Source organism: Coregonus clupeaformis, chromosome 31, assembly GCF_020615455.1.
Source record: "Coregonus clupeaformis isolate EN_2021a chromosome 31, ASM2061545v1, whole genome shotgun sequence".
Lineage (NCBI taxonomy): Eukaryota > Metazoa > Chordata > Actinopteri > Salmoniformes > Salmonidae > Coregonus > Coregonus clupeaformis.
This window is the reverse complement of record NC_059222.1, coordinates 24641368-24660945: the sequence shown is the minus strand read 5'-3', so window position 1 is coordinate 24660945 and position 19578 is coordinate 24641368. Positions and strand designations below refer to the sequence as shown.

Sequence of the window (19578 nt, the reverse complement as noted above, 5' to 3'; positions counted from 1 at the left end):
CGTATAATTCCTTTCCTTTTCCTTTGCTCCTTTCCTTCCATGCCTTTGCCAGGCGGACCGTTTGAAAAATGTTGGCCAAAATTAGAGTATACCCACTTCTCCAGGCACCACTGGTCACTTCTGGGCCAGTATTCACAAAGGGTCTCAGAGTAAGAGTGCTGATCTATAGTCGTGGTCAAAAGTTGAGAATGACACAAGTATTGGTCTTCACAAAGTTCGCTGCTTCAGTGTTATGAGATACTTTTGTCAGATGTTACTATGGTATACTGAAGTATAATTACAAACATTCCATAAGTGTCAAAGGCTTTTATTGACAATTACATTAAGTTTATGCAAAGAGTCAATATTTGCAGTGTTGACCCTTCTTTTTCAAGACCTCTGCAATCCGCCCTGGCATGCTGTCAATTAACTTCTGGGTCACATACTGACTGATGGCAGCCCATTCTTGCATAATCAATGTTTGGAGTTTGTCAGAATTTGTGGGTTTTTGTTTGTCCACCCGCCTCGAGGATCGACGACAAGTTCTCAATTGGATTAAGGTCTGGGGAGTTTCCTGGCCATGGACCCAAAATGTTGATGTTTTGTTATCACTTTTGCCTTATGGCAAGGTGCTCCATCATGCTGGAAAAGGCATTGGTCGTCACCAAACTGTTATTGGATGGTTGGGAGAAGTTGCTTTTGGAGGATGTGTTGGTACCATTCTTTATTCATGGCTGTTCTTAGGCAAAATTGTGAGTGAGCCCACTCCCTTGGCTGAGAAGCAACCCCACACATGAATGGTCTCAGGATGCTTTACTGTTGGCATGATACAGGACTGATGGTAGCGCTCACCTTGTCTTCTCCGGACAAGCTTTTTTCCGGATGCCCCAAACAATCAGAAAGGGGATTCATCAGAGAAAATGACTTTACCCCAGTCCTCAGCAGTCCAATCCCTGTACCTTTTGCAGAATATCAGTCTGTCCCTGATGTTCATTTTCATGGCAAAGAGGGACTTTGCAATTAATTGCAATTCATCTGATCACTCTTCATGACATTCTGGAGTATATGCAAATTGCCATAATCAAAACTGAGGCAGCAGACTTTGAAAATTAATATTTGGGTCATTCTCAAAACTTTTGACCACGACTGTAGGATCAGTTTGCCATGTAGGGAGATCATAATGAATAAGATAACATGGGCAGGGGGGACCTGATCCTAGATTAGCACTCCTACTCTGGTCTGGCCCTGGTCTTCTGAGCTCAGCGGGGAGAGGGGAGGGGTGGAGAGGAAGGGGGTAAGGGAGAGAACAGGAGAGGAGGAGTAGAGGACAATTGTTTAGCCGCTCTGGTCTGGGGTGAGACTTCTAGCACTCTTAGAGTAACCGATAGAAACTAGAGACTCCCCAGACTGGTAGTAGGCTAAATCACTTATGTCCAGTCATTCATCTGATCTACATTTACAGCCCAAGGCAGCTTCTAGTCTAGTCAGACATGCTGTTTGTGAACAATGAAATACGATTTCAAATAGTTGTATTCTATATTTGCTAGACATTACAAAACTCTTTGAAGAATGTACACTACTGGTCAAAAGTTTTAGATCACCTACTCATTCAAGGGTTTTTCTTTATTTTTACTATTTTCTACATGGTAGAATAATAGTGAAGACATCAAAACTATGAAATAACACATATGGAATCATGTAGTAACCGAAAAAGTGTTAACAAATCAAAACATATTTCATATTTGAGATTCTTCAAATAGCCACCCTTTGTCTTAATGACAGCTTTGCACACTCTTGGCATTCTCTCAACCAGCTTCACCTGGAATGCTTTTCCAACAGTCTTGAAGGAGTTCCCACATATTCTGAGCACTTGTTGGCTGCTTTTCCTTCATTCTGTGGTACGACTCATCCCAAACCATCTCAATTTGGTTGAGGTCGGGGGATTGCGGAGGCCAGGTCATCTGATGCATCACTCCATCACTCTCCTTCTTCCTTACACAGCCTGAAGGTGTGCTGGGTCATTGTCCTGTTGAAAAACAAACGATAGTCCCACTAAACCCAAACCAGATGGGATGGCGTATTGCTGCAGAATGCTGTGGTAGCCATGCTGGTTAAGTGTGCCTTGAATTCTAAATAAATGACAGACAGTGTCACCAGCAAAGCACCCCCACGCCATAACACCACCTCCTCCATGCTTTACGGTGGGAAATACACATGCGGAGATCAGTTCACCCACACCGCGTCTCACAAAGACACGGCGGTTGGAACCAGAAATCTCCCATTTGGACTCCAGACTAAAGGACACATTTCCACCGGTCTAATGTCCATGGCTCGTGTTTCTTGGCCCAAGCAAGTCTCTTCTTCTTATTGGTGTCCTTTAGTAGTGGTTTCTTTGCAGCAATTCGACCATGAAGGCCTGATTCACACAGTCTCCTCTGAACAGTTGATGTTGAGAAAAAAAATGTATGAACCATGATGTTCTTGATTTTATCAAAGTTGAACTTGAATATAGATTGTTGGGAATGTCTCCCAATGATCTGTCTTTCTATGAACACAAAACCAAGCTACACAGTCAGGATAGTGGCAAGTAGAAGTGCTTGAGTGTGTCAACATTAGACTAGCCCAAAGCCTGTGTCACTAGTGCCTATGCATGCCTCAAGTGCAATGCAGAACTCCCCAAATGCAGTGGTGCCCTGGCAGACTGATTGACTGGAAACAAGTGCACGACCTCAGGAGATCTCCACGCACCCCCTCCAAATCTCCTGGGAGGAATTCCTATCCCGTCCAGAATTTAAGGAGTTGCACAAGTGTCTTTGGTGATACTAAAAGATAAAAAATATATATAAAAATGACTTGGTGAGCAGCAAAGCTGCATTACTAAAAGGCCACTACTGAGGATATGAAACAAAAAAAAACAGGTAAGCCTGCTGAAAGCTGTTTTGTTTGACACTGGAAGTTGTATGGTGGTGATTCTTGTTTGAACTACATAGGTCATTGAAATAATTATACCCTAGCCCCCATAACATGTCTTAGACATATTCCCTCTAATAAATAACTAAAACCTTGTTCAGCCTTTAACTAAATGATACTTATGCGAGAGCACCAGCTCTCTCTCTATTGTGAAAGAGATCAGAGATCAACTGAAGTTCCATTTTTACATTAACAAGCTGGAGACCCACAGGGTGTAGTAGAGATGTATGTTGTGAGATGGTCACATCTGTATCTTTTTTCAAAAGTTCAAAACAGCTTGTTACTTTTCCACTATGTTTACTCAGAAATTGAATGTCAATAGTTTTCTTGCTTTCAGCAAGCACAATAACTATTGAACTAGCCTTTTGGAGCCCAGGGGAACAATACTGAAATAAATAAACAATAATAGGTAGAATAATATCCATCTCCACAAATAGCCTGAGGTATCCCGCAATGCGGCACCTCGTTTAGACAGGGTACGCCTCATCGTCCTCTTCATCCTCATTTTATATCTCCCCAGGCCAGATAACGTGGTCAAATAGGATCTAATAAAAAAAAAAAATAGATAAACATATGTTTGTCTCTGGACTTATCCTAAATGCAGAAATTATGAATACAAACAGGGTAATTGCATTAGACTGGCTGCATTAAAATAAGTTGTCAAACATACTCCACAGTTCCAGTTTAATACACTGGGGAATGAAGAGCTGTGTTCAGATTTACTCAATGTATGAAATGCAGAACCACTTAGAGGCAGTTCATGCTTTATACTGAACAAGTACGCTTCATGAATACCCGTTTTGAAATATCAAAAGGAACACTGAACTTTTGATAACGTGGCATTAGGTTGTTACCTCAGGGCTGCACACAATGTCTGCCACGCGGAGGAGCATAAGTAGAACCACATCCTTTCTTTCGGTCAGCAGCGACCACACTTGTCTCTTTGATGCCCCGTCGCAACGGTTTTATTTGTCGAATGGTTCTTCCCAGGATCTGCAAAACAAACACACACAATTAGACATTTCAAACACAATCTAACTTCACAAAACTGAAATAAAAGCAGGAATAAGGTATACATAACTAGATTGAAAAACTAAGCTAGGGTAAGAGAAGGTTGATTACCGCATGCTGTAGTAGACGGTTGAACAGCCACAGAGACTAAAGTGCCAAGGTTAAGTAAAATAAATGCAATGCAATATTACAGCTCTTTTAGATCAGGATAATCAATGATCTTCAGTACAGGATAATGCATCAAGTATTCAGACCCTTTACTCAGTACTTTGTTGAAGCACCTTTGGCAGCGATTAATGCCTTGAGTCTTCTTGGGTATGACGCTACAAGCTTGGCACACCTGTATTTGGGGAGTTTCTCCCATTCTTCTCTGCAGATCATCTCAAACTCTGTCAGGTTGGAATGGGAGCGTCGCTGCACAGCTATTTTCACGTCTCTCCAGAGATGTTCGATCAGGTTCAAGTCTGGGCTCTGGCTGGGCCACTCAAGGACTTGTCCCGAAGCCACTCCTGCGTTGTATTGGCTGTGTGCTTAGGGTCATTGTGCTGTTGGAAGGTGAACCTTCCCCCCAGTCTTAGGTCCTGAGCGCTCTGGAGCAGGTTTTCATCAAGGATCTCTCTGTACTTTGCTCCGTTAAATCTTTCCCTCGATCCTGACTAGTCTCCCAGTCCCTGCCGCTGAAAAATATCCCCACAGCATGATGCTGCCACCACCATGCTTCACCGTAGGGATGGTGCCAGGTTTCTTCCAGACGTGACGCTTGGCATTCAGGCCAAAGAGTTCAATCTTGGTTTCATCAAACCAGAAAATCTTGTTTCATGGTCTGAGAGTCCTTTAGGTACCTTTTGGCAAACTCCAAGCAGGCTGTCATGTGCCTTTTACTCAGGAGTGGCTTCCGTCTGGCCACTCTACCATAAAGGCCTGATTGGTGGAGTGCTGCAAAGATGGTTGTCCTTCTGGAAGGTTCTCCCATCTCCACAGAGGAACTCTGGAGCTCTGTCAGAGTGATCATCAGGTTCTTGGTCACCTCCCTGACCAAGGCCCTTCTCCCCCGATTGCTCTGTTTGGCCAGGCCGCCAGCTCTAGGAAGAGTCTTGGTGGTTCCAAACTTCTTACATTTAAGAATGATGGAGGCCATTGTATTCTTGGGGACATTCAATGCTGCAGAATTTTTTGGTACCCTTCCCCAGATCTGTGCCTCAACACAATCCTGTCTCTGAGCTCTACGGACAATTCCTTCGACCTCATGGCTTGGTTTTTGCTCTGACATGCACTGTCAACTGTGTGACCTTACATTGACAGGTGTGTGCCTTTCCAAATCATGTCCAATCAATTGAATTTACCACAGGTGGACTCCAATCAAGTTGAAGAAACATCTCAAGGATGATCAATGGAAACAGGATGCACCTGAGCTCAATTTTGAGTCTCATAGCAAAAGGTAAATAAGATATGTTTTAATACATTTGTTAAGATTTCTAAAAATCTGTTTTTTGCTATGTCATTATGGGGTATTTTGTATAGATTGATGATTTAAAAAATGTATTTCATCCATTTTAGAATAAGGCTGTAACGTAACAAAATGTGGAAAATGGGAAGGGGTCTGAAACTTTCCGAATGCACTGTACATATTACATAAGCCTACATACAAATATAGCATTTCCTCTGTTGCTCCCTGTAACTACCTTGGACTGGATGTAACCACGACACAGACTTTATCGGTAGTAGTTTAGTAGTAATATCTTCTCCATGGTAATGACAATACAATAAGCAATACTCTCATTGATACAGGGGTCGCATTAAGAGTTCAGAAATCTGCATTTAAAAAAAGCAGACCTTGAAGAGAATCTGCATTTTAAACCATTTCACCTGTGTTTTATATTGAAAGTCAAGTTTTTTGTTGTTGCTTCAATCGAGTTATCAGGGGCATGTAACTACAGTTTTCTTTCACAGAAAATACATTAGTGCAACACATTAGTCAGAAAATAGCTTCATTTTCATCAGAAATGCTACGTTATTTGGCTGGCAGCCACACAAGTAAATTAGCTTACAATGAAAAAGCAAAGTATTTTTTTTGCAAAAACTATGCATGGCCATCATATTTCTAATGTTTATCATAGAAATAATGTAGCCAGCTACATTTCCTAATGTTTTGCTTGATGTTAATCTTGCATTTTACCAGAGGAAAAGTAGCTACAATGGGGAAAAAAAATATTTAGTCAGCCACCAATTGTGCAAGTTCTCCCACTTAAAAAGATGAGAGAGGCCTGTAATTTTCATCATAGGTACACGTCAACTATGACAGACAAAATGAGAAAAAATAATCCAGAAAATCACATTGTAGGATTTTTAATGAATTTATTTGCAAATGATGGTGGAAAATAAGTATTTGGTCAATAACAAAAGTTTCTCAATACTTTGTTATATACCCTTTGTTGGCAATGACACAGGTCAAACGTTTTCTGTAAGTCTTCCCAAGGTTTTCACACACTGTTGCTGGTATTTTGGCCCATTCCTCCATGCAGATCTCCTCTAGAGCAGTGATGTTTTGGGGCTGTCGCTGGGCAACACGGACTTTCAACTCCCTCCAAAGATTTTCTATGGGGTTGAGATCTGGAGACTGGCTAGGCCACTCCAGGACCTTGAAATGCTTCTTACGAAGCCACTCCTTCGTTGCCCGGGCGGTGTGTTTGGGATCATTGTCATGCTGAAAGACCCAGCCACGTTTCATCTTCAATACCCTTGCTGATGGAAGGAGGTTTTCACTCAAAATCTCACGATACATGGCCCCATTCATTCTTTCCTTTACACGGATCAGTCGTCCTGGTCCCTTTGCAGAAAAAACAGCCCCAAAGCATGATGTTTCCACCCCCATGCTTCTCAGTAGGTATGGTGTTCTTTGGATGCAACTCAGCATTCTTTGTCCTCCAAACACGACAAGTTGAGTTTTTACCAAAAAGTTATATTTTGGTTTCATCTGACCATATGACATTCCCCCAATCCTCTTCTGGATCATCCAAATGCACTCTAGCAAACTTCAGACGGGCCTGGACATGTACTGGCTTAAGCAGGGGATACGTCTGCACTGCAGGATTTGAGTCCCTGGCGGCGTAGTGTGTTTCTGATGGTAGGCTTTGTTACTTTGGTCCCAGCTCTCTGCAGGTCATTCACTAGGTCCCCCCGTGTGGTTCTGGGATTTTTGCTCACCGTTCTTGTGATCATTTTGACCCCACGGGGTGAGATCTTGCGTGGAGCCCCAGATCGAGGGAGATTATCAGTGGTCTTGTATGTCTTCCATTTCCTAATAATTGCTCCCACAGTTGATTTCTTCAAACCAAGCTGCTTACCTATTGCAGATTCAGTCTTCCCAGCCTGGTGCAGGTCTACAATTTTGTTTCTGGTGTCCTTTGACAGCTCTTTGGTCTTGGCCATAGTGGAGTTTGGAGTGTGACTGAGGTTGTGGACAGGTGTCTTTTATACTGATAAGTTCAAACAGGTGCCATTAATACAGGTAACGAGTGGAGGACAGAGGAGCCTCTTAAAGAAGAAGTTACAGGTCTGTGAGAGCCAGAAATCTTGCTTGTTTGTAGGTGACCAAATACTTATTTTCCACCATAATTTGCAAATAAATTCATAAAAAATCATACAATGTGATTATCTGGATTTTTTTTTCTCAATTTTTCTGTCATAGTTGACGTGTACCTATGATGAAAATTACAGGCCTCTCTCATCTTTTTAAGAGGGAGAACTTGCACAATTGGTGGCTGACTAAATACTTTTTTTCCCCACTGTAGATACAATTATAAACACAGAACCGCATGAACATTGTTTCATCTACTTCAAATACTAATGTTCTACTGGAAAATGGTGCAACTAGCTAGCAACATGCACTTAAAAGCCATACAGGTCTACAGCCTACAGATGAACACATGAAAGTGAACTATGGGATTACCCACCCCAAACTAGAAGTCTCACTCAGCTTACTAGTTCCAAATATAGTCAGGCTGCCATGGCCTGCCCTATGCAGTCATGGCAGCAATACATGTGATAGTATTGATTTCTCATGATTTTGTAATAGCAATCTATACACTGGCCATTAGCCTTCCATAATACAGTATACCTAACCTACACCACTGTCAACACTACCTGAGGCTTTGTAGCAAAGCCAGCCACCTGACAAGTCCTTCATCTTGGGGTACTGCTCTTCAAGTACTCTGACAATCTAAATCAAACCGAGTGGGGCAGCGGTCTAAGGCACTGCATCTCAGTGCTGGAGGCGTCACTACAGACCCCCTGGTTGGAATCCAGGCTGTATCACAACCGGCCGTGATTGGGAGTCCCATAGGGCGGCGCACAATTGGCACAGCGTCGTCCGGGTTTGGCCGGTGTAGGCCGTCATTGTAAATAAGAATGTTCTTAACTGACTTGCCTAGTTAAATAAAGGTACAAAACATGAAAATATTTTCCACATTTTCAAATGCGCATTCCACTTATTTCATATACTGTAAGTAGCAGGTTAGTTGTGCTACAACAGTTATAATAAAATGTGCAGCTAGTATAGATTGTATCAAGCCAGTTATCCTGGACATTTTCAATCGCAAGTGATCGAAGGCACTTGAATTACAATAGCATGTAATCCAGCTGTGTTTTGTCATACCAATCAACAAAATACTCTTAAAACACATTCACCTCTTCATGGCATCCATCCTCCGCCATCGTTAATGATCTCTTTGCCAGCCCCGCTTCGAGTAGGCAAATCTCCTGCGATCCTTTAGGGGTTTGGGACATTGGTCGAGGGAGTAAAAAAAACTACAGGCGTGCATATCTGGTAGCAACGGAAGCAGCAACCTTGGATGCAGGGGGGGTGTCTCTTCCATCGAACACTCTCCCTGCGAAAGTAACCTGGAAACGATCAAAGATAATTTTTGGTAAAGATTACGCCATTATTTTCCATTCCCCCTTCCCCAATCAGACACTTTGAAAATACACAAAATCAATAATAACCTTTGCATCTCATTATGTCCTGTTGGCTGTTGGATGAATAAAAGCCACCACCTGGGAGCATGCTCGGACCAGGTGGAGGGCCACTTTGTGCTGAAGGGTTCTGTGCACTAGACTCAGATCAGTGATAGAAGATTGTGGGCAACACTCTATGTTTGCATAATTCTCCTGTAAAAGTTAAAACACATACAAACATGAAGATTAGCTAGATCTGGTATCATCTAGGGATGACAAATCACACTCACTAATTAGCTATCATTTATTCATACATGACATTTTGAAAACATATAGCTAACTAGCTAAAGCCACAATTTAGCTGACGTACCACTGTAGTGGTGTAGGATCTGGCTAAAGATAATCTAACTTGTTAATGACAAATGTCGTGAATGGGATGTAGACATGGGATACATTTGAATTGTCGAGGTGGTCGAGCCCTACAACTCTAATGTGTAACTTACATTTGATGTTGGATGATTTTGAAACACCATTCACGAACGTTAGCTAGCTACCGGTACCTACCCTATGCAGCTTAATTCACACATTACTGTTACCCCGCTACAAATGAGTGGTGCAATGCACACTTATGCACGGGATCGGGAACTAGCTAGCCTAGCTAGCTAGCTAACATTACCTAGCTAACGGGAGCTGACTAGCCAATGCATGAACTGGGTGGGGGGGGGTTATCTAGCTATAGGGATGAACATTATATAGTAGCTAAGGTTACACACATGATCGTATAAGAAGGTGATAACATCACTTCATACAAACTGTGAAAGCAAACTTCCTAGAACTCACCTGCGGTCAAGCACCTGCCATCTTCCTCCATCAGGTCGTCCTGGTCAGCTCTTGTTGTTGCTTGCGATTTGGTTGATGGAACAAGCCAGCCAATGATATCGGTTTTGGTGTGGTTTTGGCAGAGGGAACTGATTGGTCAGGTGTTGAAGGTCCTACCCCCAATTTTTTCAATGCGAAACTCTGGCTATAAATGTACGAATCTCTTGGTGCGTGACAACATTGACAGAAATCTGAGGACGTGCAGATTCAAAATCTGCAAGTGTATTTTTGATTCACTGCAAAATATTCATAGTCGTAAATGGAATCGTAATAATTCAGAAAATAAATTATCCTTGCCAATCTTGTAAAATGTGTTCAAGTGTCAAATCACAAGTTTGCGATAGTTGTTACATTTATTACACATCAAGCTTGCGGAATTAAATTACATATTTGCAAATCGTAATTGCAACCACAAATCTCAATGTGCAACCACAAAATTAAAATACAAACTCACGTAATAAAAAAATAAAATAAAAAAATCTGTCATCATTATAATCCCATATATTTCCCCTATTGTTAACTGTTCATGAAGGGGGAGGGGAGTGGGATATATGGCACATATTTGCATGTGCTTGAGAAAGTCTACAAATTCGAATGAATGGCCTACTGCAGGGTTCTTCAATTCCGGTCCTGGAGGGCCGAAACACCTCTGTTTTTCATCCTCTCCTTCTAATCAGGGGCTAATTCAGACCTGGGACACCAGGTGAGTGCAATTAACTACCAGGTAGAAATTAAAAAACAGAAGTGTTTCAGCCCTCCAGGACCGGAATTGAAGAACCCTGGCCTACTGTGCAAGACCTTTTCCAGTGAAGATTTCTGGATGTAATCTTTGGTTAGTGGCACAAATTCGCATTGCGACTGTAAGTAATTAGACTAAGATTTTCAAACATTGCCTATAATTTGCATTTAGGCGCACATTAATGACAGGATGAGATGCATGTAACTCAGCTGTCATTTATCCCATTCTAACACCTCAATGTGTAGGTCGTTGACCAATTTTCGCCCCACTCTTCAAAAACTGTGGTGCCATGGTCCAATTTGGGCATGTGCGGCATCATCATCCAATTCAATTTTCAGTAGCAATTGGTTTTCTGGTCCCTTTGGCACTCTAGTAGCCTATCCACGTGTCATGTCAATATCAATCTATTTGATATTAGGAATCTGAACTGTAGGAGATCCAAATCTATATGGGCCAAGAAAGACATAGACCTCGATCAATCCAAACCATAATTGATGCGTCCGAACCATTCACTGTATGCGAACTCCACATTACAGAGCGGCTATTTTGAATCATGTACAGCAACAGCGCAACGCTCGAGATCACAACTCGTCGACCAGGATCTACGGCCGTGAGAGAACAGTTTGCCTGCCCTATAGCCTACTGTCGGTTATTATTGTTGAAGATGATCTTCTTGGCTCAAATAGCCTACTTCCCGTCAAAATACATAGGTTACATTTAGTTTAATGTATGTCCAGTCTCATAATAAAAACACTGACATAATAGGGAAGCAACACAATTAACCTATTGTTTTTCAGTAGACTATCACATTGCTCAGCAAAAGTTCGGCTAGAAAGCCTTGTTTAGCCTACACATAAACACGTTGGCAAGCCATCCATAGCGCAATTTTCTTACCTTTTGAGGTTAAGCATTATTCCTGACGGCCATTACTTCGCTTCGACCATTTTTACTCTCTACCACATCATACACCACAAACCAGCTGGAACGCCTCGCCTCTGCCTTGGAGCAACAATATCGTGTTCTCGGTGGGGGTGGGAGGAGACAGGATGTAAGAGCCTTGATGCGGTTATGTTTATCACAGATTACATTACAACAGTCAAATGTTTGTCCATTGGTACTGTCAATCCATACCATTCTCTCGTGGACATGAGGGTAAAAAAAAAATCTACTTGATGAGGATATTTTTTTAAGTAGAGTGGTCAAAGAAATTGCAATGTGATGCGTGCTTCCTTATATGATGGACGGTTTATTTTCTCTGCGCTGTACTAGCAGTCATATTTACCAGTATGCATTGCATGCTCAGGAATGGCCAACACAGTTTATTCGATTTGGCATTATTGTACAAGCCGCTTCTATGAAGGATCAAACCTGCCATAATTATAAATGAATAAATGCACACATAAATATATGAATAAATAAATACATAAATGCACGTATAAATATATTAATTAATACATTGATAAATGATGCGCACATACATAGATACATAATGATTTAAATAATTAATCCCACTTTCATTTTATTCATTTATATTATTTCTTTAGTCATGTATTTCTTCCTCCAATATGATAATGGGGGGGGGGATCTAACACACCATTGGTTGATCGATGCCACGACGCATTGATTGCATTTGCCTGGGGTTCAGTCCAGAAACAGTACTGTACTGAATGACCAGTTGAAAAACGGTGTGATTATGGAGGCCCAGAGGCCAATTGTCTATGGTGGGCTGAACCAGGAGTCTCTGTTATCACCTGAACTCTGGTGAAGTCGTCAGGCAACTTTCTCCACTTTTTTTTTATAACAAAACGCCCTCATTTTCTGTATGATTTGAAATGTTGGAACTGGGCCATGTCAGTTTCTAAAAGAATGTGCAATGGCACATTTTATCACGTTTCTGTACAGGTGTGGGCTAAATGTTTTAACCAAAACTTGCAGGATTTTGATATTCCTGCAGGATATGGCAATTTCAAATTAACTACAGGATTTGAGATACAGTATGTTGTGACAACAGAGAAAATAGACTTTTGAAATATAGTGCAATATCAGACAGACAGACTCAGCAGATGAGAAATATCATAAATGACCATGTCCACATGCAATAAATATAGTGTATGCTATTTTTATTTGATAGATACCAACACAATTGATAATGGTTTCAGTAGGCCCACAGTTCAGTCAATGTAATAATGCATTTACATACTCTGAATAAATAAATACAATGTAAAAAAAAAAGTTGCATACAGTTAAGTTAAGCGGAAGTAGAGAGGTGCGGGGGGCTGCCTTAATTGACATCCATGTCATCAGCGCCCGGGGAACAGTGGGTGAACTCGTAACTGCCTTGCTCAGGGGCAGTACGACAGATTTTTACATTGTCAGCTCAGGGATTCGATCCAGCAATCTTTAGGTTACTGGTCCAACGCTCCTACCCGCCAGGCTACCTGCCGCCCCCATTGTAATGATTGCTCCATGTTTGACCTACAGATAAGTGTGTGCTAATAGAGTGGCAGGAGGAGCCACCCAAATTTGATATTGTACCTTACAAAAAAAGACTCATAGAGGAGTTCCACCTGGGGGAAATAGTGGATGTTGTGTGAGAGGACGAGTATTCTCCTGCCAAAGTGATTGAAACAAGTGGTAGGTTTCGTTCTGTCTGTAACTTATGTGACATCAGTTCTCTCTCACATGTCTGTCTGGCTGGTTGTCCTTCTATGTCTGTCTCTAATGTTTGCATGGATATGTTAAACTGGTGTCTCTTATACACTGCTCAAAAAAATAAAGGCAACACAGACTACAAAAGGAAGCACAGCCGCGAGCTGCCCAGTGACACAAGCCTACCAGACGAGCTAAACCACTTCTATGCTCGCTTCGAGGCAAGCAACACTGAAGCATGCATGAGAGCACCAGCTGTTCCGGATGACTATGTGATCACGCTCTCCGTAGCCGATGTGAGTAAGACTTTTAAGCAGGTCAACATTCACAAGGCCGCAGGGCCAGACGGATTACCAGGACGTGTACTCCGAGCATGTGCTGACCAACTGGCAAGTGTCTTCACTGACATTTTCAACCTCTCCCTGACTGAGTCTGTAATACCAACATGTTTCAAGCAGACCACCATAGTCCCCGTGCCCAAGGACTCTAAGATAACCTGCCTAAATGACTACCGACCCGTAGCACTGACGTCTGTAGCCATGAAGTGCTTTGAAAGGCTGGTCATGGCTCACATCAACAGCATTATCCCTGAAACCCTAGACCCACTCCAATTTGCATACCGCCCCAACAGATCCACAGATGATGCAATCTCTATTGCACTCCACACTGCCCTTTCCCACCTGGACAAGAGGAACAACTACGTGAGAATGCTATTCATTGACTACAGCTCAGCATTCAACACCATAGTGCCATCTAAGCTCATCACTAAGCTAAGGATCCTGGGACTAAACACCTCCCTCTGCAACTGGATCCTGGACTTCCTGACGGGCCGCCCCCAGGTGGTAAGGGTAGGTAACAACACATCTGCCACACTGATCCTCAACACGGGGGCCCCTCAGGGGTGCGTGCTCAGTCCCCTCCTGTACTCTCTGTTCACCCATGACTGCATGGCCAGGCACGACTCCAACACCATCATTAAGTTTGCCGACGACACAACAGTGGTAGGCCTGATCACAGACAACGATGAGACAGCCTATAGGGAGGAGGTCAGAGACCTGGCCGTGTGGTGCCAGGACAACAACCTCTCCCTCAACGTGACCAAGACAAAGGAGATGATTGTGGACTACAGGAAAAAGAGGACTGAGCACGCCCCCATTCTCATCGATGGGGCTGTAGTGGAACAGGTTGAGAGCTTCAAGTTCCTTGGTGTCCACATCACCAACGAACTATCATGGTCCAAACACACCAAGACAATCGTGAAGAGGGCACGACAAAGCCTATTCCCCCTCAGGAGACTGAAAAGATTTGGCATGGGTCCTCAGATCCTAAAAAATTATACAGCTGCACCATCGAGAGCATCCTGACTGGTTGCATCACCGCCTGGTATGGCAACTGCTTGGCCTCCGACCGCAAGGCACTACAGAGGGTAGTGCGTACGGCCCAGTACATCACTGGGGCCAAGCTTCCTGCCATCCAGGACCTCTATACCAGGCGGTGTCAGAGGAAGGCCCTCAAAATTGTCAAAGACTCCAGCCACCCTAGTCATAGACTGTTCTCTCTGCTACCGCACGGCAAGCGGTACCGGAGTGCCAAGTCTAGGTCCAAAAGACTTCTCAACAGCTTCTACCCCCAAGCCATAAGACTCCTGAACAGCTAATCATGGCTACCCGGACTATTTGCACTGCCCCCCACCCCATCTTTTTACGCTGCTGCTACTCTGTTAATTATTTATGCATAGTCACTTTAACTCTACCCACATGTACATATTACCTCAACTACCTCAACTAGCCGGTGCCCCCGCACATTGACTCTGCAACGGTACCCCCCTGTATATATAGCCTCCCTACTGTTACTTTATTTTACTTCTGCTCTTTTTTTTCTCAACACTTTTTTTGTTGTTGGTTTATTTTTTACTTTTTTTGTTAAAAATAAATGCACTGTTGGTTAAGGGCTGTAAGTAAGCATTTCACTGTAATGTCTGCACCTGTTGTATTCGGCGCATGTGACCAATACAATTTGATTTGATTTAAACAACACATCCTAGATCTGAATGAATGAAATAATCTTATTAAATACTTTTTTCTTTACATAGTTGAATGTGCTGTCAACAAAATCACACAAAAATGATCAATGGAAATCAAATGTATCAACCCATGGAGGTCTGGATTTGGAGTCACCCTCAAAATTAAAGTGGAAAACCACACTACAGGCTGATCCAACTTTGATGTAATGTCCTTAAAACAAGTAAAAATGAGGCTCAGTAGTGTGTGTGGCCTCCACGTGCCTGTATGACCTCCCTACAATGCCTGGGCATGCTCCTGATGAGGTGGCAGATGGTCTCCTGAGGGATCTCCTCCCAGACCTGGACTACAGCATCCGCCAACTCCTGGACAGTCTGTGGTGCAACGTGGCGTTGGTGGATGGAGCGAGACATGTCCCAGATGTGCTCAATTGGATTCAGGTCTGGGGAACGGGCGGGCCAGTCCATAGCATCAATGCCTTCCTCTTGCAGGAACTGCTGACACACTCCAGCCACATGAGGTCTAGCATTGTCTTGCATTAGGAGGAACCCAGGGCCAACCGCACCAGCATATGGTCTCACAAGGGGTCTGAGGATCTCATCTCGGTACCTAATGGCAGTCCGGCTACCTCTGGCGAGCACATGGAGGGCTGTGCGGCCCCCCAAAGAAATGCCAACCCACACCATGACTAACCCACCGCCAAACCGGTCATGCTGGAGGATGTTGCAGGCAGCAGAACGTTCTCCACGGTGTCTCCAGACTCTGTCACGTCTGTCACATGTGCTCAGTGTGAACCTGCTTTCATCTGTGAAGAGCACAGGGCGCCAGTGGCGAATTTGCCAATCTTGGTGTTCTCTGGCAAATGCCAAACGTCCTGCACGGTGTTGGGCTGTAAGCACAACCCCCACGTGTGGACGTCGGACCCTCATACCACCCTCATGGAGTCTGTTTCTGACCGTTTGAGCAGACACATGCACATTTGTGGCCTGCTGGAGGTCATTTTGCAGGGCTCTGGCAGTGCTCCTCCTGCTCCTCCTTGCACAAAGGCGGAGGTAGCGGTCCTGCTGCTGGGTTGTTGCCCTCCTACGGCCTCCTCCACGTCTCCTGATGTACTGGCCTGTCTCCTGGTAGCGCCTCCATGCTCTGGACACTACGCTGACAGACACAGCAAACCTTCTTGCCACAGCTCGCATTGATGTGCCATCCTGGATGAGCTGCATTACCTGAGCCACTTGTGTGGGTTGTAGACTCCGTCTCATGCTACCACTAGAGTGAAAGCACCGCCAGCATTCAAAAGTGACCAAAACATCAGCCAGGAAGCATAGGAACTGAGAAGTGGTCTGTGGTCACCACCTGCAGAACCACTTCTTTATTGGGGGTGTCTTGCTAATTGCCTATAATTTCCACCTGTTGTCTATTCCATTTGCACAACAGCATGTGAAATTTATTGTCAATCAGTGTTGCTTCCTAAGTGGACAGTTTGATTTCACAGAAGTGTGATTGACTTGGAGTTACATTGTGTTGTTTAAGTGTTCCCTTTATTTTTTTGAGCAGTGTATTATTGCCATGCTTAGGTAATGTTTGCCTAATTGTTGCTGTCTATCAACTCACACTTTTATAGAGCACAAAGACAAATTGATGAGGAAATTACTCAAACTAGAGGCACCTAAGAGGACAAGGATCCCAAACGCAAAAGACAAACGCAGACCAAGCGCCCATACACTCCCCCCAGCACTGAAACCAATCCAGCAAAGAAGACGAGAAAGGTAGGCCCAATAGTTTTTATTCTTATGCAGACACATACATGTATTCATTCAATTGCTGTCTCAATTTCTAGGAGTTCCTATTTTCTCACATTAAACTTTTGACTGATTAGGTTGCTGACTGGACAAAGGAGCTTCTCCTTATGGAGAAGATCACAGAAGGGGGAAATAAGGCTAAGGAAGAGGAGGAAGAGGAGATTAAGGCTCTTAAAAAAGAGGTGAAACAGTTGAAGGTCCAAAACCAGGAACTGACAACCCTGCACGTCTCTGCAGAGAGGTATGTATTGCTATAGGCATGTTTGTATTGTTATTAAGGAATCATCTGAATGTCTCTCTCTTCTGTCTGTCTCTCACTCTTTTCAAACGATTGAATTGAAAACAGGTTTATTTGTTTCTGTTTTTCAATCTCATGAATAGCCTTGCTTCTAAAACTAGAAGCTGTGCCCCAGCTTCCAGCCTCTCGGGTCACTGCCCAAAGGTAAGTGCTTAATTAGCCATTCAAAAAGTGTATTTGTCATTTTTTTTACGTTGCACAGTGCTAAGATATTAGTGTATGATTTTGTTAACATTTATACAGCCAGGACCATCGGCAGAGGGGATTACCCCTTTGGGCATAAGTAATGCCACGCTGCAAGCCTGCGGTAGAGTTGGCACCTCCAGCACAGCCATGGTTAAAGACCTGGCTGTGGCTGTGTTTGGGAGGGAGGTGATTGCTACGCATGGATTATCTGGAAAAACTGGAAATGCCAATAAAGGGACTTCAGCAAAGCCGGCCCTTGATGAGGGAAAGGACAAACTAATAATTGGTAAGGGAAACATTTAGATACTAATGCAGCACTAAAAAGTTATTTCCAGTGGCAAAACCCATTTATTAACTCATAAAATGTTTTACTTTGACCCGATTTGGATTTGTAGAAACTGTGCAAGACAAGTTTCCAGATATACCCCCCAAATTCATCCGAGCAGCACTGAGGGAGAAGATGAACGATGAGCATACATTTCACATCAGGTATAGGTTTACATACTTTCTTGTCAATGTATAGATGTGTTGAGTGTTAATATACACATTTATTCTGTGTTTTCAGACAGAATTACGCTTACATGGGCAATGTTTCCTTAACTCCAAATTACCCCTTTTATTCAAGTATAACCCCTCCTTTCCTTCGCGGACTACATTTTCCGGGGGGGTCAGCTTTTTTACTTTTTCATCTGTAACGGAGCCTTGTGTGGAAGGCTCCACAACACCTGAGCTTTGTAGTGTTGTCACTTCAATGAGTCCATTTGTATGGTTCGGACCAATGAGATGCACTTTTTTTTATTTTAGCATAGAGAGAAAAGATAATCAATATTTAATAAAAGGAAGTTATGTCTTCAGTGTTTTTTTGTAACATGTTTAATAGTACAACATTACATAGGCTAATCATTACCCATGACTGAGTTGACAGCCTATTAGTAACACTGCATATATGGGCTTAATAACGATGTTTAACAACGATCAAGTTTGTTTCTGTTCCAAGTACAACCCCTTTCATTGAGTTGGATTGATGATAGTAAGTATGACCTGTTACTTGTTATTTCCTTTGCCACTGTTCCTCATGTAACACACACACACACACACACAGAGTAGTTTCTGCTGTGACATCCTGTGAACTCTGCCCCTCTCATCTCTCTCCTGTCCTCCCAGTTAAGACAGGGCCTGTAAACAACAGTGAGCCTGACTACCACAGAAGGCAGAACTGGACAGCCATGCAGGCGAAGGTAACACCACACAGTTTCAGCCTCTCATTTCTCCCTTTAAAACAGAGCCTAACACGCATGCATACTCACAGATGTTATTGGTGTACCAGCCATATTAAAACCAACTATCACCAAGTTGACCTTTGCAGACATCCATTTCCCTTCACACCAATACACATAAGCTGTTCATGTGATGTCACCATTACTCTCACTCTTGTTACAAAATATGCTTTCACCATATTTATTCAATCTCATTTTTTCGTTCCTCCTAGGAATCATATTTTATGCAGTGCTGGTGAAATGGACAATCAAACATGTCAGCGGTTGCTTCATTGGATAATAAAATGTCCATGCATTCTTATATCTTGTGCAATCTGTCCATTCTTTTGAAAGAATGTGGATTGTCCTACATGACATTCTCTGAAGGATGAGGAAGGAATCCAGCAGGTTGTCCTACAGGAAAATGGCCCTGGAAATCATGTGGAATTACCTGCAGGACTCTTATCTACAGGATATCCCACAGGATTGTGGGGCCATTTTGGTGTAGGACAATTTCTACAGGTAGTCCTTCAGGAAACAATCCTGCAGGATTCATTTGAGGACTATCTGCAGGATTCCTGCAGGATTGTTTTTCCTGAAGGACTACCTGCATGATTCCTACAGGAAAGTGGCCCCGAAAATCCTGTGGGATATCCTGCAGGACTTCCTATTCCTGCAGTATATACAGTATATTCTGCAGGATTCCTGCAGGAATTGTCTTACAGGAAATTGCCCCCGAAAATCCTGTGGGAAATCCTGCAGGACTTCCTGTAGAATCTTTCATGCAGGATTCCTGTAGGACTTTTTTTGTAAGGGGCTGCACATTCTATTAGAGCAA

The 19578-nt window shown here is 43.1% G+C and overlaps 2 protein-coding genes across 5 annotated transcripts in view; one reads left to right on the top strand and one right to left on the bottom strand.

Moving 5' to 3' along the window:
- Positions 1–11631, bottom strand: part of LOC121547258 (monocarboxylate transporter 6) — a 30891-nt gene extending 19260 nt beyond the window's left edge. The window contains exons 1-4 of one of the 3 annotated variants that reach the window (XM_041858431.2): positions 9754–9910; positions 8962–9126; positions 8647–8859; positions 3804–3942 (exon numbers count right to left, since the gene is read on the bottom strand). The gene's annotated coding sequence lies outside the window, so the exon portion shown is untranslated. Of the gene's footprint in view, positions 1–3803; positions 3943–8646; positions 8860–8961; positions 9127–9753; positions 9911–11425 lie in introns of those variants that run through there. The other 2 variants (XM_041858430.2, XM_041858429.2) reach the window with 2 other exon arrangements.
- Positions 10562–19062, top strand: LOC121547260. Of its 2 annotated transcripts, XR_006657689.1 has the most exons (8): positions 10562–10652; positions 16823–16967; positions 17078–17241; positions 17382–17442; positions 17542–17770; positions 17880–17973; positions 18649–18722; positions 18974–19062. XR_006657689.1 is itself a non-coding variant. In XM_045209817.1 (7 exons), exons 3-7 carry the CDS (start codon positions 17108–17110, stop codon positions 18650–18652), a joined length of 522 nt encoding a protein of 173 aa, XP_045065752.1. In that variant the 5' UTR covers positions 10562–10652; positions 16823–16967; positions 17078–17107; the 3' UTR covers positions 18653–19062. The 2 variants fall into 2 exon arrangements, 1 of the variants encoding a protein (XP_045065752.1); XM_045209817.1 differs by having other exon boundaries at positions 18649–19062.
- The last annotated feature ends 516 nt before the right edge of the window (positions 19063–19578 follow it).